This window comes from Sminthopsis crassicaudata, chromosome 1 (genome assembly GCF_048593235.1).
Source record: "Sminthopsis crassicaudata isolate SCR6 chromosome 1, ASM4859323v1, whole genome shotgun sequence".
Taxonomy (NCBI): Eukaryota; Metazoa; Chordata; class Mammalia; order Dasyuromorphia; family Dasyuridae; genus Sminthopsis; species Sminthopsis crassicaudata.
In genome coordinates this window covers 480,914,003-480,940,631 of record NC_133617.1, presented here as the reverse complement: position 1 = coordinate 480,940,631, position 26,629 = coordinate 480,914,003, and the positions used below count along the sequence as shown (strand labels likewise).

Genomic DNA, 26,629 nt, shown 5'->3' with positions numbered 1-26,629 from the left:
ACCACACCCTTTTGGTGTGAGAGTGGAGGAAGGAGGATCTAGTGATATTTTCATCTGAGATGAAGAACGATAAGGAGGGATGGGAAAATAAACCGCTCGAGGCAAGAAACGTGCCCTCCCCAACCCATCTCCAAGTCCATAGACGATCACCAGCAAACAGGTAGAGAGACTTAGGGCATCTGAGGAGAGGGCTTACGACGAGAAAATCCAGAGCAATTCAGAATGAGTTGAGGTTCTGTTTCCCAGGGGAGTTTCTTGGGTGCCAGATTTCTGATCCTCATCCTTTCCTAGGCTCGAATCAAACTCCACTGGACCCTGGAGGACACCCTGTATCTCCTAAATCCACCAAGTTTATGATGGACAGCACCTCCCGGATCTCTCCCGGCGAAGGGGAGAACACCACCCTGCACGGGGTGACTGCAGGTAACCACAGTTTGGGAGAACTGAGCTGGAAGGAGTTGGAAGAGCTGTTCTTCCTTTTCGCCAAGGAGCCCGTGACCATCAGTCTCACAGCCCTCTACCTGCTCTCCTTTTCCGTCGGGTTAGCTGGCAACACCGCTTCGCTATGGTTTCTGCTGTCTGGGGAGAGGCGCAGGGCTGGACGCTCCGGGACAGCTCCGGAAGGTCCCAGTCCCACTCGCCGGCTGCTAGCTAACCTAGCGGTGTGTGATCTACTGGTGGTGTGTATCTGCATGCCGATGGCCGTGGGCAACTTGCTCTACAAACCCTGGGTCTTCGGGGACTTCCTGTGCCGCGCTGCACCCTTCGTGCAAGCGCTAACGGTGGCCGCGAGCGCCCTGAGCCTCACTGCCATCAGTCTGCACCGATACTACGGCGTCCGGCGGCCTCTGCGAGCCCGAGCCTCTTGCACCCGCGGCCGCGCCCTCGCCACAATCCTCTCGGTCTGGGTAGTGTCGGCGGCTATCTGTCTGCCCTTGGCCTTTGCCAACCGGCGGGACGAGATCCCGCTGGAGAAGGGGCTGCCGCTGGCCTTCCCTATTTGTCGAGAGGTGTGGCCTAGGGCGCGGCTGAAGCAGGCCTATAGTTGCGTCCTCTTCGGGTTGCTCTACTGCCTGCCTGTGATCTTCAACCTGGCCTTGGGCTGGCTGACGGTGAAGAGACTCCAAGATCCACCTGGAGCCTGGTCTCGACGCCCCAGGGAGGGTGCGGGGCCCTGGCGGGAGCGGCGGGCCCTGCCGGCTTCGAGGCTAAAGGTGAGGCAGCGAGTGGCCCTCATGGTAATTGCTCTGGTGGCCCTGTTCGCTGTAACCTGGCTGCCAATCTACCTGCTGGACATCTGGATCGATTTCCACATGCCGGATTTGGCCCCCGAGAAGCCTATTGCACCCTGGGTTCTGCAGCTGAGGTCTTTTGCCCAGTGGCTGGGCCTCACCAACTCCAGCCTGAATCCATTTTGCTACTGCTTCGTGGGGGACCTGGCCCGCACCGCCCGCCAGGTGAGGCACCAGTACCGCAAGAGACTCAGCTCCCTGTTCCGACCCTCGATCTCAGAGGGAACTCCCTTGAGGGAAGGGGGCACGGAGGCAGCAGGCAGGGATACGGCTCCCTCCCCCGGGGGTTTCCCAGCCAGAGGCCACTGGGGGAATGAAGGAGCCAGTTCCCTTTTGACAGTTCCCCCTTCCTACCAAGAGAGAGAGTGAGGCTGCTGTTCTTGGGGAGTTCTCGTCTCTGCCTGGAGATGACCTGGAGGAGAGCTGCCCTCAAGGTTTTGCTCTCTCCACAACCTCATACTATTTCTCCCAGTTTCTCTCCTCCAGCCATCCTTTCCATCTGGTAAATTTAATGTGTCTGAATCTATACTTGTCTTCTTAACTAGCCAGAGTTTCAAGGAAGTGTGATATTTAGTTGAAGGTGAGGTTTGATAGGCTTTGGGATTAAGAAAATGTGGGAGAGATGTGTAGAATATTTCCATTTTGGATACATCCACCTGATCTATGTTACCCACACCCGAGGATCACAGAACCTTCAGGCAATTCCCTGAGAGATTAAGACCCATGGAAAAGGGAAAGTGGAAGTCGGGAGGGTTGTCCTAGGTCCTTTCTCTTTGTGGTAGGAGTATTTTATGAAGCCCCAGTCAACCAGAGGATTTGGGAAAGCTAAGACGGAAGAAATGTCCACCATTATTAATTCATCAAAGAGATGGACCTAATAGGATCCCAAAACAATGGTACAGTCAATTAATAAAAGATCCTTTGTGGTCAGTGACTCTTTGCTCAAGTACTGAATCTAGAAAGATAAAGACTGAGCAATACAAGAGTGATTACTTCTATCCTACAGGAGTGTGTTTTGGGGTGGGAGGGAAGATAATGGCAAGGGGATACAATGAAAGAAGCTTTGGCCTCGGAAAAGCTATTGTCAAGCCCCTACACTATAAATAAGTCAAGTCCCTGGGCCTTAGTTTGTTCATCTGTAAAAATTGGAATGCCTTCCTCAAAGGGTTGTTACAATGAGGATGCTTTATAAAATCTGAAAGATCATAGAAATATGAATCACTATTATTAAGAGCAAAACCCAAAGGGTAAGTTGTCCCTTAAGAACTGAGATGGGTAGGCTGTTCTTTGCAAGATGCTTATTAACCTAGTCCCTAAATCCTTGACGAGTTGTAAAAAGTCCCATGGCAGTTCCAAGAGTCTTTCAGATTGATTTCAAAACCTTGCAGTCTTATTATAACATAATTAGTAGTCCTGGATCTTAATGCTGGAAAAACTTAGAGATTATTTAGTCCAGATGTTCTTAAATCTTTCCCACTCTCAACTCCTTTTCATCCAAGAAATTTTTACATGATCCTAGGTATATAGATATATAAAATAAGTATGATATCAAACATTTATTGTTATAAATCATAATTTCGTGATGCCCACATTCGATCATGAGACCCATATGGATTTTGAACCATAAGGATCTGTTCAAAGTGTTCACTTTGTGGATCATTTTGGTCATTTGGTGAAGTCTATGAACCCTTTCTCAGAATCTTTTTTAAAAATCATCATTGAAGAAAATGCTGGATTTCAGTTCAATGTTAGCAAAAATAAAGATGTAATTTTTTCCTGATCTAAGTTCACCGATTGCTGGTTAAGAAACCTGATCTATTCACATCTTTGCAGTTTATAGAGGATATGGAGATCTAGGAAGAAATAACTCACTTAAGGTCTCACAACTAGTTATAGGTATATCTAGAGTACAGTTCTCTGACTTCTAATCCAAGGCTCTTTCCTTTATACCAACAGCTTTTCAAATCCAATTCAATTCCACAAGTATTTTTTTAATGCTTGACTAGGAAAAGGGAGAGAACAGAGGTACAAAAGCTCTATTATTTATCACTTCCATGTGTAACCAAATGCATCTGGGGCTCACCTAAGTCCAAACACTTGTAGAACAAAGACTCTGCTATTTCCTTTCTTCCTTTTTTCTTTCAGCTTTTTGCCCATTGCTTCTACTGCCACTTTTTCTTCCTTCTCTTTCTGTTTCCCCTCCTGTTCTTTATCCTCTATTCCTTTTTTTTCCTCCCTCCACCTCCTCCTGCTCCAAGGAAATCTTGCCATATTGCTTCCACACTGCTAACCCTTGGTGTCCAAAAAAGAAAAAAACACCAAGTTGGAATCCTTTGTAGTATGATATGCATAAGCTTCATATATGACGAGGTCACTCCTGTATTAGACAATGAGATTTTAAAAGGGCCGCTTGGCTAGTACTAAGCTATAATCATACTTCCCAAACTATCACCCACTTTGACCAATGAAGTTTATTTGCAAGTCTTCTGGCATATACCTGGGGAAATGGAGGAGCCAATATAGATATAAATCTCCTTCAGAGAGAGCGCCAAGACTAGGTGTTGACAACTAAGCAGATTCCTAGAGGATAACATATAAGATAACATAGTTCTGTTTCTACCTGACTTTTTATAAATTCACACTCTAGAAAATGCTGTTTCTCTTAACAAAGAGGTATTTATTTTGCTAATAGTCAAAGAGTAGGTGTTACACTAATTTTTTAAACAAAATTATTTATTTTTATTGTTTTCTCAAATTTATTTTATTTTAAAAAACAGAAAAGAAATATAAAACAAAAGAGAACATTTCCATGTGCCTAGTAGAATATCAGGGAGGATTCAAAATATATAATTACCAGTTCAAGAAACTAGAAGAAATTATATTCACGAATATCCATCTTTTATTTACTTCTTTGTAAATAAGTGTTACCTTAGAGGCTCAAAAAAAACTTATTTTAAAATCTTGTCTAGGTCATACACACAGTTTCTTTTTACAATTTCAGTGCCTTCTCTTTAAACAAAAAAGATGTTTCTCTCTCTCTCTCTCTCTCTCTCTCTCTCTCTCTCTCTCTCTCTCTCTCTCTCTCTCTCTCACACACACACACACACACACACACACACACACACACACACACACACACATACATATACACTCACACACTTCCTCCCTATCAGTCTGAGAATCAGGAAAGAGTCTCAGATGTCTCAGTTAACTTTCTAACTTGGGAAGGCTTCTTAGCAAGTATCATGGACTGCTTGTGTGCAGCTGGCTGCCCATCCAACCAAGTGACTCAGTGAGCCAGAGTTAAGAAGGCTGGGCTGGGAGCTCCAAGGTAGGGGTCCTTTGACTATTTAGACATTCACTCCAGGTTGTCAAAGTAATTCACTCACCTAGAAAGATTTCAACCTCTGTGATTCCCAGCAAATTGCATCTCCCTGTTGTTATTTTCTCATTGCTTTCTCCTCTCTCTGCCATCCTCCTCCCTGCCCCATCCTTTGCCCTCATTACCACAGCTCAGGAGTGTGTGTATTTGTGTGCACGTGTCTGTCAGAATCTGGTTGACCTGAGCTTCACCGTGGAAGGGAACAGAGAGTTAGGATTAGAACTGCTCCTTTTCCCCATAGGGAATTGATCTGTCTCCCTCCCCCATCTCATTCCCATTATCAGCTCCACTCCTACTAACAAGTTACTACAAAAAGACTAGCTGAGGAAAGGCAAAGAGGATTATATGGGGGAGGATGAAGAGGGGGAACATAAAATTTTTGAGCAATTATCTTGTACCCATTTCATGCACCAGCCTTATGTTTCCTACTAATGGGCCACCTATGAGAAGAAAAGATGTTAATAGAAGGAAGTGTGTGTGTGTGTGTGTGTGTGTGTGTGTGTGTGTGTGTGTGTGTGTGTATAAGGATAGGGATAAGAGTGGCCATAAAAATCCTTGAGCAATGATCTTGCACCCATTTCATGCAACTAGAAACATTTCTGGGTGTTTTTGGGGGGTGTAGCCAGGTATAATAGCAAGAATCTTGGAGTCATAGAGAGAGACTGAGTTAAGGTTCCATTACTAGTTGACTCTTATCACTTAGCTCTATGACCTCAAATGAGTTTCTCTTAGTTTCTCTACTACTCTCTTTCCTCACCTGTTTAAAAAAAAAAAACAGAGCTAAGAATATTGAAAAAATGTTGCATAAATGGCAAGTATAATTATTGTCATCAGTGCTCAACCCCCCTTCTTCCCCCCGGGGTCCCTCAAGAGAAAAGCTATTGGGTAGGAGGACATGGACTGCAGTTAATGGTTTCCAGGACAACCTCCTAGCTATCCTGCCGTGCTTCCAGCAAACGTATCAATGGGCCCCAATCATTAACTGGCTGTGAGCTTCATGGTAATCCTGGGTGGGGGTTAGGGATGGAGGATGCATGAAGGAGTTTGGGAACTTTTTCATCTCCAGGGCCAGGGAAAGAAAAGCTCATCTGATTCTTACACAAACTACCCTCCCCCCATTTCCCTATTATCACCATTAGAAATTGGGGAATCTGCTCCCCAATCATTTTTGTTGCTTCCCAGACTCTCTCTGGCTTTGAAAAGTTGGAGTCAAAACAGGCAAAGAGATACTACTGCATGAAGAAATGGAGAGTGTAGGCTTTGCAAGTTCCAGGATCTGAATCCACAGGGACTTTAGAAACTTAGTACAGTTCCTTAATTTTACGCATGAAGAAAATGAGGTTCAAACTGAGTATTGTTTTGAACCTCAAAAAAAATTACAGAAGCAATAAATGGAAGAGTAAAAATTGGAAAGTTAGATTTAGAAATGGAAGAGATCTTCAAAGTCATCCAAGTCAAGCCCCTTATTGTGACTTGCCCAAGATCATGTAGGTAACTGAACCCTGGCTTTATTCCTGCTTGTGGATGGGACTTCAGCCTTCCCTTGTCATGATCTTCTCCTCTTAGCTATAAAATGAAGTAGCTGCACTAGATGGGAATTAAGGTCCCTTTAAGCTTTACATACCTTTGACCTATCTCTACTTTTGTCATTTGTCTTGCTTTCTCAAAGAGGACCATGACATCAGGGAGGTGATGGCCATGACATGCAAGTGAGTTAGATTTGAGTGAGGGAGGGCTGAGCAAGATCACCTGACTCACTTTCCCCTCCAGAGCCATCTGGATCCAGTAGCAAGACATAGATCAAGATGACTGAAGATAGCATACTGGCCTTTTTAAACTAAGGTCTTCAACAGGTCCCATTTTGACTGAGGCGGCATCCATTCAGTGATTAAGACTAGGTAGCAAGTGAGGCAAAGAATCTTCTCTTTCACCTAGGCCCCCCCAAAAAAATCTAAATAATTTGGGAGGGGAAGACCCTCAGGGTTTCTGGTCAAAGCAGAAATTATTTCTAATTACGTTCAATTAGAGTCAATCAGGACCTAAAATGACCAAATGGGGCTTGGGCTAGGACCTATTAGTGGCCAATTAGAATCAGATTGGTTTGGTTTCAAGAGTCACAAAACCAAAGGCAAGGTGGATTGGTCTAGTGAAAAGAACATTGTACTTCAGTTAGGCAACCTCTGTGTATGGGGGGTGAGGGGGAAGAGAGAGCAACATCCCTCTTTCCCCCATTAAAGGAAATATGCTGCTGGGAAAGACAAGGTAAGAAGAGGATTCTTTTCAGTCATACCCCACTTTTTATTCCTTCCTGCTTCTCTAATCTTACCCTCATAAGGAGAGAACTGACATCCTACTGGAATTTCCTCAGTTCTCTTCAATAGTCTCTCTACTCTCCATCCTCTAGGATTAGACTTCATGGCTTTCTTTCTTTACCTATCCTCCTCTTTTCTAGTCCCCTGAAATCTCATTCTACATTCTACATGCACTAGAAGCCATAATCTCTTTATCTTTCCCTTCTGTTTCCCAATACTTTCATCCTTTTATAAAGTCCTATGAAAATCCTCTCTCTTCCTCCATCCCTGTCCCACTCCTCTCCATTCTATTTTCCTAGCCTCCTACCTCTTCTGTTTTTTTTTCTTTTCTCTCTCCCTCTCTTTCCCTCTTTAATTCTCTTATCTACCCTTCCTTACCATCTTATCTCTCCTTACATACTTCTCCTTTATCTTTTTTTTCTATTTTCTATCTCTTTTCTTCCTTCTACCTTTTCCTAACCCTCTCCCTCATCTTTCTTCCAGTCTAAATTCTCCTTCTTTCTTTCTCTTTTCTTTCTTGGCTTTCTTAATTCTTCCCTTTGTCTCTTCATCATTTTCCTTCCCTCTCTCTCTTTCCTCCTTCCCATCATTAACCTTATTACTACTCATCTCAGGATATAGACTTTGCTAAATGATTTGATGCCCATAGATTCCTATTGTCAGGTGTCATTTTTTCCCTTCCACAATTTTGTTGCCAAGAATCAGGGATAGATGAAGAACTCAGACCTTCAGGAAAGGGGCTCCAAGTCTTTGTATATTTGGGTATAGTTTAATACTAATTGAACCCTCTTCCAGGTAAATACCAGGGATCACTTCTTGCTATTGAATTTTCAAACATTTTAAAATTTGCTAAATCCTAAAAGGGAAGGAGTTAGCCACAAGCAGGTTCTGTGCTTCTCCTGAAAAGACCTCTGTGTAAAGAGCCATGGAAAGGTAAATTGAAGAAAACAAATCAGTGTCTTTACAAAAGGTTTCATTTCATCACTAGCAATTTGGAGATCAGAGCTGAAGGGAGAGTGCTTTGTAAACCTGGAAGGATTATACAAATGAGTTATTAGAATAATTTTGATTAAAGGTCACCTAATCTGAGCCCTCATTTTTCAGAAGGGGAAACTGAAGCCCAGGTTAGGGGAAGTCATTCACCTATGTTCACACTCCTGATAAATACAAAGCTAAGATCTAATCCAAATGTAGTCCTCTGCCCAAAGACACCATGGTTCCCACTTCTTTTCTTTCCATCACCAGTTCTGTTTTCCAAAACAAGAAGTACTTTCTCATCCTGCCTTGGAGTCCTAGTTTGTCATTGATTCTGATATTAATCAGTAAAAGTCACAATAATATTCTGGTTTCCAATAAAGCTTTGAAAAAAAAAAAAAAGAATGAAGCACTGTGCCAATATGGATTATTTTAAGCAATACTTTACTATCTGTCAGGGGCTATTGACCTTGTCTAACAAATTGGCATTGTAGTTACCATCTTCATCTTCACCATGATTAAGTTTCTGTGTATTATTTTACAACATTTTATAGGTATGAGAAACTAAGGTCCAAAGAATGATAACATAGTCACACAGTAATTCTTATTTTTAATTTATTATTATTTTATATTTATTTATTATTGTAAATTAAACTTAAATGTGATGGGATCATAAGGGACTCCACAGGATATCTAATCCCTTTTGGGAGCCAGGGTAAAGGATTTGCCAAGAAAATTCATTCTTAGAATCTTAGTCTCATAGAACTTTTAGGGCTGAAAAGGGTTGCCTATCTTCCTTTCATTCTTAACATCCACATTTTAAAATATTTTAATTGATGCAAAAATTTTATTTTTTTCTCACTTAAAAGTGAGGAAATTTTTCCAATTCCATATAAAATAGTTTTCAATGTTTATTTTTATAAGATTTTTATTTTCTTTTTCTTCCCCTTTTTTCCTCCCCCTTCCTCCTCCATAAAAGACACTAAATAATCTGATACAGGTGATACATGTACAATCTTACACATATTTTATAGATTAGGCCACCTAAGCCCAGAGAATAAATTAACTTGCATAAGGTCACAGACCTATTTAACAGAGCCAAAACTGAACCCTGGTTTCTTGTAGCCCAATATCCTTTCTATTATGCTAAGGCATAAAGTCACAGAATCATAAACTCTTAGGCCTAAAAAGGCTCAAGAGTTTATAGGATCTTAGGAGGATCTCAAAGACCATTAGATCAAAGGAATTCAATCCTTCAATTTTTGATAAGGAAACTGAGGCCCATAGAACATAACTGACTTATCCAAAACCATACAGCTGGTTATCTCAGACTATCTTGTCCAATTGCCTTCTTTTACAGATGAGGAAAATGCAGCCCAGAGTAACTACACCAAGTGTCTTGTTTAAGGTCACACATCACTATTTCAGACCAAATTCCAGTTCAGACTTAGACACAACCATATTTTTTCCTAAACTGGAAACACTATATTTAAAAAAAAATTTCTTCTTCAGTTGTCTGGGTTTTCAGAAGCAGGAGCTGAGGGTGAGGTTGATATAGCTGTCAGTGCAAAGAGTAGATGTTTCTGGGAACTTCAGGTCTTTTTTCTCAGCATAAAATGGCCATATATCCCAGTCCCTTCTCCATATTGTGGAGATTCTTAGCTCCAAGTCAATAAAACAAAATATCTTCCAGCATTCAATTATCTCCAAATCATAAATTTAGAGATAGAATCCAATCCCCACTCCATTTTACAGATAAGGTAATTGAAGCTCAGAACTATTAAGTGAATTGCCCAGTGGCACATCACTATCTGAGGATGGATAATCCTTTTTTTTTTTTTTTGGTTCTTCTGACCAATTATAAGGAATTAATGTCAAACACCTTGACCTAGATCAAAACAGAAAATTGAGGAAAAGTCAGGAGGAGAAAAAGTAGAATATGGAGCTGAGGAGTCTGATTCATATCTGAAGTAGGAAAATTAAAGTGAACCCTGAAGGACCTATTGGAGGATACTTAAACCCCTATCTTGGTATAATTGAGAGAAAAAAGTGTTGTATAAACCTTAAACACTAAGTACATGTCTTGAAGACTTGAAGCTGGAGGACCTGGATTTGCTACTAACTGTGCAAGTTTGAACAAATTCCATCCTCTCTGGAGTTCGTCCTCACTTGAGGGGGTGGGACTAGGAAGAACTTTGAGATCCTGACCAGAAATAAAACTATGATCCTCTAAGTTCCCACTCCCATGCTGGATTGTCCTGTGAGTTTCACTTTGCTCCACCCAAACAAAAAGTAATGGAAGATTTTAGTCACCAGTCACTGCTTTGGATTACAGAGCCTGCCCTATGAGGAATGCCTGCTGTAGCCACTAGGTGATCTGGGGAAAGATGAGTATTCTGGGAGATGGAGTAGACTTTTCCCGATAGCATCTTTGCAACTGCTGCTGCTGTAGGTGCTGGAGTAGACCTGAGAGTCCAATCCCCAGCACAAAATGGGGTGGAGCAGGAGTTTGCACAAAAGAGGGAGAAGGCAGAGAAGTGGAACACTGGGAGATAAGGGCAGGAGAGAACAAGCCCCAGATTAATTCTTCAGTCATTTTCAGTCATGTCTGACTCTTCATGACCCCATTTTCTTGGCCCAGATTGACTGTTCTGTTGTTTTTCAGTCATGAAAAAATGGACTCTTCGTAGTCCTTTTCCTTGGCAAAGATGCTAGAGTCGTTTGCCATTTCCTTCTCTGAGGAAACTGAAGCAAACAAGGTTAAATGACTTGTCCAGTGACTTGTATCAGCTACTCTGAGGTCAGATTTGACTCCAGGTTCTGTGCTCTATTCACTTCGACACCTGTTTGTCCTCCATATTAGCCACTGAAGGCTATTAATTGATCACATAAAATTAGTGTCAAGCCTCAACCTTTCACCTTCCCTGCCCTCCACTACAAAGACTGCAGAGCTATATTATTCTGCTCCTCACTTTAAAGAATGAATGTGAATTATCAATGAACAATCCTCAATTCTTGTCCTATATGCTTACCTGAGCACAAAACCTTCTCTAATTTCCCCAAGCAAAGAAGAAAAATTCTCATCAAAACCTAAAGGCAATCTATAGTATGAAAAAGAAGAAAACTATCTGTATTTGGAGCCAGAGAACCTGAGATCTTGCTTTTATCACTATTATACTTTGGGCAGATCACTTCATTTCATCTATTAAAAGAGGGTGTTGTTACCTTACAATTCTGAATCCTAGGATCAAATAGTCCAAGAGGCCAAACTTTCCAATGCTTTCCCTGAATTGTGTTTCATGCACACTATTTCCTTCTGAAACGACCATTTGACTTGAACCACTAGCTGCACATAAAGACAGAAATTTGTCCTGAAATCAGCATCAGGACTGGGGGTAGGCAACATAAGCCTCTGATGAGTGCTACCTACAGAGGCCAGAGGGATATTTTTTATGTTCTTTTTCTTAATGCACATTATAAAAAGGAATTTGGCTTATGATTTCATCCATATGGATGAATCCCTATATGGGGAACTTTCAGTGCAGATCAATGCCTGCTCTCCAACTTCGCCTGGGATACAGAAAAGTTAAGTGACTTGCCTAAGATCATATAGTCAGAGGCAGGATTTGAATCCAATTCTTTGAGGCTGCCTCTCTTTCAATTTTATCATGCTATATCTTGTACACACATATATATAAAATGCAGAAAATCCTGCTCTCCATGGCAGGCAGTATTTACTTTGTGATCAGTCATGTTTCATGTATTACAGTAAATCTTCTAACAGATGAGCACATGCTCCTAGACACACTACAATCAAAGAAAATGGATTGTCAAGAATCTCTTTGTCCATTGTATGCTTCTGTAAATTATTCTTTGTTGTTATGTACTGGGGGGAGGAGGGGAAGGGAAGGGAATATGAATAGCAGAGTTCAATACAGAATGCCAAGTACAGATCACAGAATGCTGGAGTTAACTACTGTACCTTAGTTAAGTACAATACATTGATTTTGAGATGGTGATCAATGGCTCTGCAGCCAAAGAAGCAAGAATTCACTATGAAATGGGTAATGTTGCGTATGGATGATAATTCTGTTATGTCTTGCTTCTGCTCTAAAATAAATAAAATAAACTTTTCTCTTATGATGTAAAATTGTGTCCATATGTAAAATTGTATTCATACTTACCAGAGAGAATCAATTCGCCTACCTTGCTTAGGGCACACAAATGCCTTAATCAGGCTTTTGACTGCTGCCATCTTATCTCCTCAGAACCTCCAGGAACCAAACTTGCTCTCAACTTCTTCATCTTCAAAATGTTTATATATCTTATAGTTTTTGTTTTTATTGATATCTTTTGGCTTCACATCATCATTTACCTTCTTTCTATTTTTTCCTTTCTTTCTTCTTTCCTTCCTTCCTTCTCTCCATCACTTCTTCCTTTCTTCTCTCCCTCCCTCTTTCTTTCCTGCCTTCCCTCTCTCCCTCCTTCTTTCCTTCTTTTCTTTACTCATTTTTTCTTTTTCTCTCTTTCTTCCTTTCTATTTTCTTTTCCTTTCTTTTTCATAGGCTGGGCCTTTTTATATTGCCCAGGCTGGAAGTACAGGGACCATTCACAGACTGAGTCCCATGCCAATCAGCTCAGTTGTTTTGACCTGCTTTGTTTCCATTCTGGGCCAGTTTGCCTCTCCTTAGGCAACCTAATAGCCTCCCATTCTCATGGGGCTTATCATGTTAATACTAAACTCATTTTAAATATCTAATCAGCATAGTCAGCCCTCTGCAGTTCAGAATTACCAAGGGCTCAAAAAGATCTGCCAGACTCAGCCTTCCCAGCAGCAGAGATTATAGGCCTATGCTGGCATTCCTCCTCTCACTGAGACTTCCCTTTTAGGAAAAAAAGTAAGTAAAAAACTAACCAAGATATCAACCAAATTTGACAGCATACACAGAATTACAGACACAATATCCCACTCCAGTGAGGGGCAGAGGAAGGTGCATTCTGTTGATTCTTCTTCAGGGCCAAGCTAGATTATTATAACCATTCAGTTTCAGAGTGCGGAGGGATTTTTTTGTTATATTTATATTATTGTAGTGATTATGTGTTTTGTTTTCCTTGTTCTGTTAATTTCCCTATGTTTGAATTCATAAAAGTCTTCCCATGCATATCTGAAATCTTCATATTCACAATTCCCTATGGCACAGTAAGAGTTCATTACATACATGAATCACACAATTTGTTCATTTCCCAATCAATGGACATTTATTTTATTTCAACTTCTTTGCTACCACAAAAAAATCTTGGTAAGAATATTTTAAAAACAAAACTCTCATATAGATCATTTGCATCCATAATATAGTTTGAACTTTGAGGGAGGCAATGTTACAGGATTATTATTATCTCCATTTAAATAGACAAGCTGTCTTAGAGAGAAAGTGGCATGACCATAATCAATTAGTAATAGATATGATCCTGGAATCCAGATCTCTTCTCTTACCCTGAGATTTTTTTTCCACCTCAGCCATGGTATCCATGGCACAAATAATTAATCATCTTTCAATGATTTTGTAAGAAAGACAGTAAAAATCTAAGTATTAGGTACTGGTCTGTTAGCTGATTTCATTTATCATGCATCATTCTTTGACAAACATCCCTCCCTTCCTTCATGTCCACTAAGGGATAAAAACATCAAGTGTGTATGTGCCTATTAGCCCATTATCCAGCACAGTTGTACTTTCTTCCTCCCTATTCCACCCCTTAGCATCTCCATGGCCTCCAGACTTGCTAAGCCATCTGGCTGACAAGCACTGTTCCTTTTGCTCCCTCCACATTCAAAACAGACACTGTCTCCTCTTTTCAAACTACTATTCTACCTTTCTAGAACTTCCTCCAAGAAATGGACTCCCACGGACAGATGGGCACCTAGCCTGTGGATTGGATGATGCTGGATAGGAACATCTTGAGGTCCCCCATGGAACAGGTTAAGGAGTTTTCTGGCAAGGAAGGAGAAACAATTCTTATTTCCAGTCTCGCTTCATTAGGAATGTGTGATTAAGAGTGTCCCCACAGACTGAGGAAGGGGATTCAGCTAGTAGGCACAGACTGTTCTAGAGACTGGCAGAAGCCCCCTTCAGAAGTCTCATCTCAGCTGGGTAACAGCTAAAAGCACATGGGGAGAGGTTAGATGAAATGCTTTCCTGAGCATAGGGACTAGGAGCAATTTTGATCATTAGTAGTTGATTGATGTAATCTAAGGCTACCTCCCCTCTCTTCCCATTTTTTTCCCCTGCAATCTACTTATCTGAGGATGCCTAAAAAACCCCTAAACAAACAAAAACAAACAAAATCAGGGTCCTCCACAGGCTCACATTCTAATGGGGGAATGCAACATGCAAACAATTATGTATATAAAAGATGTGTAAATTAGTAAATTAGGGAGGCAATGTTACAGGATTATTATTATCTCCATTTAAATAGACAAGCTGTCTTAGAGAGAAAGTGGCATGACCATAATCAATTAGTAATAGATATGATCCTGGAATCCAGATCTCTTCTCTTACCCTGAGATTAAATTAGAGGAAATTAGAGGAAATCTCAGAGAAAAACCATTAACATTGGGGATGGAGAAGTGAGGGGAGTGGAAGCAAGGTAAATATTCTCAAGGTAAATCTTGCCCTCTTCCTACCAATTCTCTTTTCTTTATTTACTCATTTAACAAGCATTCACTGAACACCTCTGCTTATCTCTGGGGATACAAAGATAAAGAAGAACTGCTTTCTACTCTCCAAGAGCTTACAATTTAACAGGGAACATGAGACATAGATTCAAATGAATATAATACAAAGGATGCAAGATGATGAAAAGTCTGAAAAACAGTTTCTGGGTAATTTTTAATCAACTTATTGATTAAACTAGCAAGTAATAAATTGATGGTCAGTGATTTTCCCCCCAAAAAAGATGAAATCATGGAGAGACTGAAAGGCTATTTAATATACTTTTGAAAAAGGGGGTACCCCAACAAGTGAAAACTAATCTAGATTGATGGTCATTTAAATGAGAGGTGGGCTAGAAATTGTCTTGATCATGAGACTCAGCCTCCTCTGGCAATGTGGACAAAGAAATTCATTTTCACCTAGGCCCATCTGTTTGGTTTTCTCCTTCATGAAATGGATTACCCTAAATTCCAATGGGGTAAGCAGATGCTAAGACATGAGCTTAATGCTTTGGGACTGGAATTCGACTAGATTGGATTCTATTTACAATCTAAACAGAAGTAAGGTCTTCAAGTTAGGTGGGATTTGGTCTAAAATCTAAGAACAATCTCATCTATCAGCCATATCCTTCAGAGACTGATTGATTTACAAGGGCTGATTCCTGAATGAGGAAATGGAAAAAAAATGCCTTAATCTTAATTTAATAATCAGTTATTAACATCATAGAAAAATTATTTCCTTCAGATGTCTCTTTCAACCTTAAGACTTTAGAATTCTTGGAAATGCTCAGGACACTTCTGATCCAGGGATATTAGTGAAAGTGGTTCAGAAATATGTAAGGGGCCTTTAAATGGGTGCCACAGCACATCGGGAGATTGAGTGGCCCGGAAGTAATTTCTGTGGATATTAGGACTGCCCTTGGGTGGGATCCTGGCCATATTGAGATAGCTTCGTAATGGGTGACTCTCTCACTGATTGGCTGTGTGTGTGACCTCACAGGCCCTATGTAAGCCCACTGCAGTCAGCAAGCGCCCTCTTTAACCTGGCACTCTTCACCCTGGCTCCCTAGCCTGGGTGGCTAAGCCGAGATGGATAGCCAAAAGAGGTAAAGATTTTGGTAGTGAACACGTGGGTCTTCTGACCAGGTGTTCACTCGGGAACCAACAAGTCAGGGCATCAGTTAGGGCATTATGTGAGTAGGTATAATAAAGGCTTTTAAGATTACACGTGGCTGTTCTTGAGTGCGCTACCGGTTATTAAGCTATAGATTCAAGAGATTGTGGCCAGAGACCTTTGAAGGCCTCAGAAGAGGCGAGCCAGGTAGAGTTCACACTGCAAAGGACAGTGGTCAAAGGTACTCTGGTGGGTCTAGGACAGAATAGTAATTGTAACTGCCAGGAGAGCACGTTACAGAAATAAACCAAAATGCAAGAGATGAAAGGACTGTGTTTATTTCACCCTTTGGAACATAGACAAAGCTTCCTGTTTCCAACCCTGAGTAGTTCAGGGGATGAGTAGTTCAGGGGAGATATGAGTCTGAGAGTAAGGTGAGACTAGTTACCTATAAGATCTCTTCAAGTCAAAGATTCAACTTTATAAAAGTTAGAGTAAATTTATGAAATTTATAATTTATGGAATATATAATTTTATAATTTAATTTATAATTTATCTTTCTCTTTTCTTTTTCTTTCTTTTTTTTCTTTCTCATTTTTCCCCTTTTGATCTGACTTTTCTTGTGCAACATGATAAATATAGAAATATAAATTGCATATTTAATCTCTATTGGATTATTTGTCTAGAGGAAGAGGGTGGTGGGAAGGGAGGGAAGAAAATTTGGAACACAAGGTTTTGTAAGGGCAAATGTCAAAAACTATCTTTGCATGCATTTTGAAAAATAAAAAGCTATTATTATTATTTTTAATTTAAAAAAAATGTTTCTGACTTACAAGGGATTCCTCTGGAAATGCTCACCTGCAAAGCACCAGGTAGTCAAGACTCAGATCCAAAAGACAGCCTGAATGCCAAGTGTTCTTCTTGGTAAAGTAAAAAGAAAGCTGGCTCTGGAAAGAGAGGACCTGGGTCAGATCTTGATTGTGTGATTTTGGGCAAGTCACTGGGTCTCAGTTTCCCCACTGTAAAAACAAGGAGTTGGATTAAGATAGCCTCTAAGATCCTTTCTAGCTCTAAATCTATGATATTTTTGTATATGGCCTGGATTTTAATCCTTTGTTACTGCTCTTCTTCATGGCCTCAAGTATGGGACCAGATGGGTTTTAAATCTATAAACCTATATAAATCTATGAGCTCAGGAAATAACAGAAGCAAGAAAAAAACTTAAATCTCATTTCACAGATGAGGAAGCTGAAGACCAGAAAGAGAAATTGATTTGCTTAAGATCACAAGAAAATTCACATTTAATGGGAGGTCCCAATTAAGTGAGGAAAGAGAAAAAGGTACTTCTCTTCAGGCAAAACTAATAATATAAAAGAGCCCCTGGGTCTACCTCCCAGCTCTACATCTGCTTCCTCTAGCAGCCTATAGACAAGAGGGGAAGGCCCCAGGCTTTGGTTCCTTTTCTAGATGAAAGGCAAGATACAATGAATTATTATTGTCTAATAATCCCTTGTACAGCACTGGTCCAATAGAAATGCTCAATAAATCTCTGCTAAATAAAAATGGATTAAACTGAATTAAATTTCAAGTTCCAGGTATTTTTCTGTGCCCTGGCTAATAGGTGAATCCCATGCTGCCAAGCACAACAAATGTGTCACTGTCTGTCTCTGATGGCCTTGATTTGACCTCTTGGGCTAGGAGCATGAGATAGAGCTCTAGAACAAGGATAGCCCATAGAACCCAAACTTGGCAATATCTATTGAGAACATTCCATAGGTATCTTTTCCGGACTTTGGGCTCCCTATCTGCCAAATGGGCAAACTCCAAACTGTTCTTTCCTTCAAATCTTAGAATTCTTAGAGTTAGAAGGGACCTTGGAGACCATCTATTATCAACCCTTAAAGTTTAGTTAAAAGAACTGAGACCCAGGTATAGAAAGTCAAATAACCAACAAGCACACAACTATCCTAGTTGCATCTGCATCTTCTTAGCTATATATTTAGATTAACCTTTATCAAATGTTCTTATATATAAATTCCTGGATTTTCTTTAGGAGAAAGCTTCCCCAAGCCAGAGTATGGCATCTATATTGTATATATATATATATATATATAAATACCAATATCCAGTTGTTCAGGAAGGAACTCAGAGGTAATCTAGTCCAACCTAGACTTGAGATTACAAATAGTATCATAAAAGGGAACTCAAAGATCTTCTAGTCCAATGTACTCGCTTTCCAGTAGAAACTAAGATAAAGAACAGTTGGTCACACTAGGTCTTCTAATTACAGAGCCAGCATGCTTTCTATTCTCCCATATAGCTAATATAGGGAAAAAAAACTTGAAAAATAACACAGGTGAGTGGATCAACACATCACATAATGAGTGGAAAGTGCCTTGAACTTACATGAACTTATGCATTTGGAAATGAATAAAATCAGGAGAATGTTATAAACAGTAATATCAATATTGTACAATGAAGAATTGTGAATGGCTTAGCTATTCTCAGCAATATAGTGATCCAAGACAGTCCCAAAGGACTAATGATGAAGCCCTCTAGTCTTCTCCAGAAAAAGAACGGATTGTTTTGGCACATATTGAAGCATGCTATTCTTCATTTTCTTTTTTCCCTTTTGAGTTTTCTTACACAAAATAACTAATGTAGAAATATTTTACATAATTGTATATGTGGGAGAAAAAAAAAAAGAAAGTGCCTTGAACTATTGGCTAGGAGGTCAGTGTTGAACTTTCAAAGCATATACTTATTTCAGATCCCCATGGCTGGAGAAGGTAATAGTTTTCATTTGTCCAGTAGAATTTTGCACAGCCCTTCCTCATTTAAATCCAATTCACTTGCAAGTCATGGTATCACCTTCCTAATGCCATGGTCTTCTTCAAAAACAAAGGCCAAACAACAATGTGTTAGTAGTATAAGCCGTTCCACTGAGAATCCTACTGGTCCCTACCCTTCCCTAAATACAAATTACTCTGATTGATTACATTGATTGGCCCAGAATAGGTCCCAGTCCAAGACCCAGCTAGTCTTTGTTAGGACCCTGATTGCTCATAATAAATGCTAAATGTAACTTTTTTGTATTTTGGCCAAAAACTCTAAAGGGCTTACCTTCTCAGGTTGATGTGAGAGTATGTGTGTGTATATGTGTACTAGATAAGAAGCCATTCTCTGCTTCATTTCTCTTTTTTTGGAGACATAATTTTTTAATTGAACATATGTAAGTCTCACTTCTCCATTAATACAAATACTTTACAATTTTTTAAAAATCAGCTTTTTTAAAAAAGGGACATTTTCCTGGATTTATCATTGTATAGTTTAAGCAAAAGAATATGATATCTATATATGAATGTCATTCTCCAAGTATCAATGCAGAATACTTATGGACTCACTTCATACATTGGAAGAACATAAAGAAAAGCCAATGAAAGTGTTTGTTAGAATGTTGAATGAGACAGAAGATAATAGTCCATTGTTATCAATTCTGCAGAGGTTGTCTTAAGACCAGGGGTTACAAATTGCCTCCACAGGGACTCCAATAAAACAGAAGAATTTGTGCTTCCAAATATTTTTCATATTGCTAAAGACTTCTCTAAGCTCTAGTAGTTAATTCCAGAAATTTGCAAAGAACAGAGTTATCACTGTGAAAGCTCTTGGCGATCTTATGATTATAAGATTAAGGAGATCTGGAAATATAAGGCTTGAACCCTCTAGTTCTATACATAGATTGTTGCTATGAGACAAAGAAGAAAGCCTTAGGTAACTTGGTCAACTGTAAATACAAATCTTTGAGGAATCATAGATTTATATATTTTTGAGAAACATTTTCAGGTTATTTTACTTAATCCAATTATGAGATTTATGTGCATCCTTAACAATGCACACAAGGTTTATGATTCATAAGTTTTGCCAGTAGAATGGAGATTTAAAAATGAGCACACCCAGTATTATTTCTTCCCAATTATTTTCCTCATAAGTTATATTTATAATAAAGTCATAAGGCAATCTGCATTATGCTGATTTATTACATACCAAAGAACAAAGCAGGGATGCTCCAGAGTTGATCAGAGGTCCAGCACCCATTTTATTGGGCTTATATAGTTCTCATAAAACAAGCTGCCTATCCTATCTCCTCCATATATATTGTAAGAATAAAACATTTTCCAGGAAGAATCAAAGAGACTAGAAAGCTTATGAAATACAGGCTTCTTTTAATATCTACTTCAGGAGATAAGCATTATACAATTCTCTTTTCAATGGGTTTTGGTGCAAGAAACTCAACAGGAGAATCATATTTTGGGGAAGTCCTGTCATACTCTTGAGCCCTGCAAAATGGAGCAATAGGCCCAAAATCATATTTTTAAGAAAAAGGCAAGTAGGGGTATCATAGTGCATACAGCACCAAGTCTGGAGTCAGGAAGACTCATCTTGAGTTATGTTCCTGACTATATAGGCCAAAAAATTCTAATGTATTTTAAGCTATTAGCTATTTAAGCTAAATAAACAAGCTTAAAAAGGTAATAAGACTTTTGGGACACCCCCGCATTTGGTGATTTTTCTAGAGAAATGACATTGGATGCCACTTGTTGATGTTCCATCAGTTAAATTTCTTCTACTAGGTTGCCACAAAGTAAGGTGGAAAAGGACTGGACAGATGGAGTTGGCCAACTCCTATCCAGCCCTCCAAGATTTGTCACACTCCCTTGCAATTCTTTTGAAAACACTTTACTTGAATCTTTTAACCATTTATCTACTGTGAATGATTCTTAGTCTGATAGTTTCCAACACAAATTAAAGATGGTCAGTTAAATTTTGTCTCATGATGTCTCATGAAAAGACTTTTCCCCATTCTATAATTTCTCTTTTTATTCTACACTGATTTATTTCATGTAAAAGCTTTTCAGATTTTTTATGATGGAAATTTTCCATTTTTGATTTACTTTTGATAAGCCTCTATTATTGATTACAAGTTAGCCTCATAAGCACCACTGTAAAAAGTTAGTAGTTTTCCCTTATTTGTCTCTAAGTTTTTTAAGTGACCATTTATATTTGTTTCTTTCTTTCAGTTGGAGCTCTCATGGTATGAGTTGCGGTTTAATCAAAGGTTTTATTATGATACTTTTCAGTTTACTGAACCATTATTGTCATGTCCCAAATTCTTCTCCAGCAGTTTGGGGTTTGGAGTTTGATCTAATCATAGAACTATAGAGTTCTCTGGGATTTTGGTGGCTATATATTTTAATCTGTACCTACATAGCAGCTCTGGAGGACATCTACTTTTGTCATTTAAGGGGTTTCTCCTTTCTCCAACTGGCCAGCTCCTTAGATTAGAAAGGGCAAGGACTAGGCAGATGAAGTCCTTAAGTTCAAAAATATATCATGCAATCTTTAATTATCCATCTCCCTTCTCTTTCCACTGCTAATATATACTTGATATCTTTTTTCCCTAAGCATTTTCTATTCTTACTCCCCCTACTACATATTCCAGACCACTAAAACATGCTTCTTATAATTTATTTACACAAGGAAAGTGCAAACACAAAATCTGAAAGAATACACCAAAGTAGCATAATTATAAATAATTGTGTTTGTGCATGTGTGCATGTGCGCGCGCGCGTGCGTGCGTGCATGCATGCGTGCGTGCGTGCGTGTGTGTGTGTGTTTAAAGCCAATTTCTTCATCTCTGAGTAGGAAGATATACAGGGTGTTTCAAAAATCTTAGTGCAATTTGAGAGAAATTGTTATTTTGTTATTATGTTAACAACCAATTATTGAATTGGTTTCTCCCTTATTTCCTCATTTAGGGACTAGTCTCTATAAGGCAATCAGTCAGTTTCTGAAGGACAAGATTAATTGATGCGATGACCCTCAACCTTATGGAAATATGCTCCTTGATCTTGAGATACCTTAATATAAACAGAATCTAATCTTGGTGAATTCTCACCTGGGATACCTTAATATAAACAGAATCTAATCTTGGTGAATTCTCACTCCAAGGAGAATATCCTGTCTCTGGAGTTGTGGTTTAGGTTTTAGGAGTCCTAGATTATGAAGGAAAAAACCAATCAGAGTGGTATGGATGGAGACAGATTTCTCCTGTCCCAATGATCAAGCCACATTCTCAGGAGGAGGAACTGAAGATTTCAAATCCACCTCCTCATTTAAATGGCCACCAATAAAGGTTGATTTTTATTTGTCAGGGGCACCCTGTTTTCTAAAAGTATATTAAAACTTTCAGCTTCTCCATGATTTTATCTTTGGTTACCAAGAGAAACCACTAACAATCAATTTATTGATTATTAGCTAGTCTAATAAGTTCATTGTTAATTATCCAAAAACTCTGTCTCTCAGGTTTGTTTTTTATTCATTATAAATTTTATATTTTAGTAGCTTAAGTAGGTTTAATGTTATACAAAATATAAAAATATTTAAGTGGCTTAAAATTGCACAAAGTATTTGGACCATCTGATATACATTTTAGACCAGTCTATCTAGATTTCATCAATAGCCTGACTTAACCTTATTCCCTCTAGACTGCTAAGAATGATGTCTTTTTGGAGCGACTAGATGGCTCCATCAGACTGGAGTCCGGAAGAGAATGATATCTTTCCTAAAGCCAGCCTTAGCATCAGTTCACCTAGGTGAACATCTGCCAGTTCTGGCTCTAAAATCCAAGATTCACTTCCAATTCCAGAAATCTCCTGGTATCCTATACTTCATATTTAAGAATCTGGGAAAGCTCTACAACTAATGGCAAAGGTCTTCCAGTCCAGTTCTCAGGAAGCTTTGATATTCACCTAAGATCCATCTTTGGGGTGACAGCAATAAGATTCTCCTGTCCCTGAGCTACAAAATATTTTAAAATAACAAGAGGCATTAATAGCTCACAACCTTTTTTTTTTCTGGCATTAGTCCAACAAGAGGATTCCACCACTTCAACCCAATCTAACCCACCCATATATATTGAGTGTCATTTACAACATGTACAAAATTCTGTAGGAAGTGCTCCATTCCCTGACTGAGTTCTCTGTTGTTCAAAGGGAAGCTGCCAAGGGCCCTGTCTGCCTGCCTCAACTAAAGAACAGAGAAAAGGCACTGCTTTAATTGGCTTCTGCTTGCTTTTGAGCCAGGCAGCATAGCGGTCTCTCTCCTTTTAATAAGTCATGTGTCTGGATACTAGTAGCTCTAATTGAAAAGAAAACAACAGAATCCTGCCTCTGTAAACTCTCTTTCTTCTTCCCTATGTGGAAGTAAAAAAAGGAGATATGTCTAGTGCAGTTCTTTCCCCAAATTCAAATCTTGACCAATTATTTTCTATGTAACCTTGGGGAAATTGCTTAACCTCTTGGAAACTGCTTCCTCATTTGTAAAATTAGGTCAGACTAGATTTCTTTAACGATTCTTTCTAATAATAAATCTATAATTATATGATTTTATGACTAAAGGCTCTCATTCCCCCTACCCATTTATGGGGAAAGGTTGGAGTTATTGGTTTGGTTTTGGTTTGGTTTTTCAAATTTTATTTTCAATTCCAAACTCTTTCCTTTCCCTCCTTTCCTTCTCCCAACCATTTAGAAGGCAAGAAAAATAAAAATCCATTACAAATATATTTAGTTATTCAAAACATTCTCTACAACAATGTAAAATTGGAAAAATAATCACAAAGCAATCAAAACTGAATGTTGGTTCATTATAAAATTTAAGCTTGGTTCCAAAGAAGAGATAAGAAAAGATGTCTCCTTTTGTTTCTTGCCAGGGGTCAAAATCTACAAAATTAATTGAATTTAAACATCATTTTTTATGTGTTAATCAGGTTTACTAATTTTCCCCTAGTCTTCCTACTTTTCTTTCTTAAAAAAAATCCTATTTCTTATAAAATATGGCTAAGTGTGGAGAGATATAGGAGGGAATCTAGGTAATATAAAAACAAAAAAAATTAATAAAAGGCTATTTTTAAAATTGACTCATCCTAATTTAACTAACAAAATGAGTTAAAGAATCAGTCAAAGGTTTTTAAAGAGATATGGACAATTGTTCACTTTTAGTAAATCAATCAAAAGCATAAACTAGATGAGAAAGAGTCCTTAATTAATTTGGAAGGACTGAATTCCTTTGAGTCATTGGACAAAATTATATGAAGCTCCACAGGAAGTATGTAAGGACTGGAAGAGACTCATTCATACCCTGTAGAGCTTTTATAAAAGAGAAAAACATTTTGGAATGTATTTCAACATCAGGCCAACTGAATGGTAAGCTAAATTTACCCAAATCCCTGAAAAAGAATTGATTGAGAGCGCAAAAGAAAGAATATCTGTCTTCTTTCCATCCTTTTGACCAGAGAAAAACTTTGTGGCTTTCAAAAGGTTAGAAGAGTTGGACAAAAATTATCCATGCATGTTTTGAAAATAAAAAGCTTTAATTAAAAAAAGAAAGTTGCATGTCTTTTCTCTTTCAAAACATCTTTCTCCCCTTCCATCCATATATATATATACAAACACATTGGATATTATCTCCCAAAATGAAAGTCTTCACAGTCATGCTATGGAACAGGGGAAATGGAAGTTTAAGAATATGTCCAGAGCTAAATGGAAATTCAGCTGTGAGAAAGATGAACTATGCTAGAGTTTTGCAGTTAGTATGGCATGCAAAGGGAGCAAAGCATAAAGATGGAGAGATGGCTTTGAAGTCAAAAAGACTTGGGTTCAGACAGATAGGTAGTACAGTAGATAAAGCACTGGCCCTGAAATCAGGAGAACCTGAATTCAAATCCAGCCTCATATCCTTACTAACTGTGTGACTCTGGGCAAGTCACTTTACACTGCCTTCAAAAAAAGAATGACTTCAAACTTTGACACAAACTGGGAAAGTTATAGAACTTCTGTTTTCTAACATGATAAAATGAGGAAGTTAGACTACATGAATTTTAAATTTCCTTCTAGTTCTTAATACATAATCCTAGGACAAAATTGGGAGATAATATCCAATATGTATGTATGTATGTATATATATGTATATATATATATATATATATATGTATATATATATATATATGGATGGAAGGGGAGAAAGATGTTTTGGAAAGAGAAAAGACATGTAACTTTCTTTTTTTAATTAAAGCTTTTTATTTTCAAAACATGCATGGATAATTTTTCAATGTTGACCCTTGCAAAACCTTGGGTTCCAAATTTTCTCTTCCTTCCCCTCATCCTTTCCCTTAGAGGGCAAGTAATCCAGTATGACATGTAACTTTTTGACCCACGAGGTAATGCAGAGAATACCCATACCTACTCATAATTGGGAGAGGATATTGATGATGGAAGGAAGGAGAGAGAGAGAGGATTTGGAAAGAGAAGAGGCATATAACTTCCTGACGTATGAGAAAATGCAGAGAATAGCCATAATTAATGGACCAGAGAGGTCTTTGACATTATAGCTCTTCTTCCCCATTTTTTCCTTCTCTTTATTATAAACAGATATAGAGACAAAAACACAGCTATACTTGGAGAGATGGGCATTCCTTTCCAAAGAATAAAACATCATGCCTGAGCATGATGAAGTTATGGAGACACCTAAATGGCATTCTGAGGCTGACAATTAAAACCAAGATGAATAAGACTGGGCAAGATTGAGTTGATGATCTAGAGTATTTTTATCTGTGCTTCTCAACAAAACATTTGGGGACCCTGAGGAGGAATTTTTTTGGTAGCTCTTCCCAAAGCAATCAGCCACCACTACAAGCATTTTTATAAGCTTTAATAGGCTGCTGCCAGCCTAAGATGAATTTTGTGATCAGTGCAATAAACATTTCCTTGGGTTTAGCTTACAGTCTCTTCCCCCAACCCACATGTACCCTTCTTATACACACAGACATGCTCATATCACGTGGGCTCTGCCCTAGCCCATACACATTAACGTTGCTATCTTATTAGAAACTCCTGTCAATGCACAAACACAATCTCACACAGGAATAATCACACTCAGCTCAAAACAGACATTAAAGATTTTCTCTCAGCCTCTCTCCCTGAAATGCATGAAAGTCGATCTTGTAAACACTTAACGGTGTTTATGACCTGACAATGTGAAAACGTATTAGAACTCTGAGGGATATCTAATCTACTAAAATAACTAGGCAAAAAATAGTATGAAACCATAAGCACTAGGATACAAAGAAATCAGATTTAATAAAATGGAAAACATTTAATTCCTAGGATTGGAATTGTCTTTCGGGGGACAAATTCAATTCATTAAGTTTGCTTTGAATAGTTATTGATGCCAACACTGTACTGGGCACTGGGGGAGGGGAAGAGGAAAATATAAAGAGAAATCAAACATAGATTTTGTCTTTCAGGAGCCCCCAGTTTAATTAAGGAGATAAGACAACTGCTACAGCTACCAAAGAAGTAGAGAGGTTGAATCTTAAATTGGGTCATCCAATGCTGTCAGCAGCCTAATGAGGATACCTACTTTTCATTCTGAGCCAGTCAATAATAGAAAAAGCAAGAAGACCTAGAATTTTGGGGCTAGTACTCCTAAAAGGACCCTTATGCATTATATTTTCACATCTGATTTTGCTAATGGGGGGAAAACAAGAGGGTCAGGTGGGATTTTTATGGCTGAGTTATGCCAATTTTGAAGGGATCTATTGTCCCAGGAGTCTTCCTTTGAGTGTCTGTGCTATCTTTGTTCTTGATGTCCTGGGGAAAGTGTCATGCACCAGACTGTGCTGCGCGTAGCCTGAGATCTTGACCACAGAAAACACTAAGGGATTTAGCCAGTACTGATTCTTTGTTACAAGTTTAGCAAAAACTGCTTCTTTGATAGCACTTCCTGAGT

The 26,629-nt window shown here is 38.9% G+C and overlaps 1 protein-coding gene across 1 annotated transcript; it reads left to right on the top strand.

The window, feature by feature from the left end:
- The first annotated feature begins 698 nt into the window (after positions 1–698).
- On the top strand, positions 699–1,661 carry LOC141550528 (QRFP-like peptide receptor). The gene has a single exon (XM_074281293.1). It carries the CDS (start codon positions 699–701, stop codon positions 1,659–1,661), a length of 963 nt encoding a protein of 320 aa, XP_074137394.1.
- The last annotated feature ends 24,968 nt before the right edge of the window (positions 1,662–26,629 follow it).

Bases quoted from the DNA above. Each gene is read 5' to 3' on its own strand.
- LOC141550528 (XM_074281293.1), top strand. From the start codon at position 699: ATGGCCGTGGGCAACTTGCTCTACAAACCCTGGGTCTTCGGGGACTTC.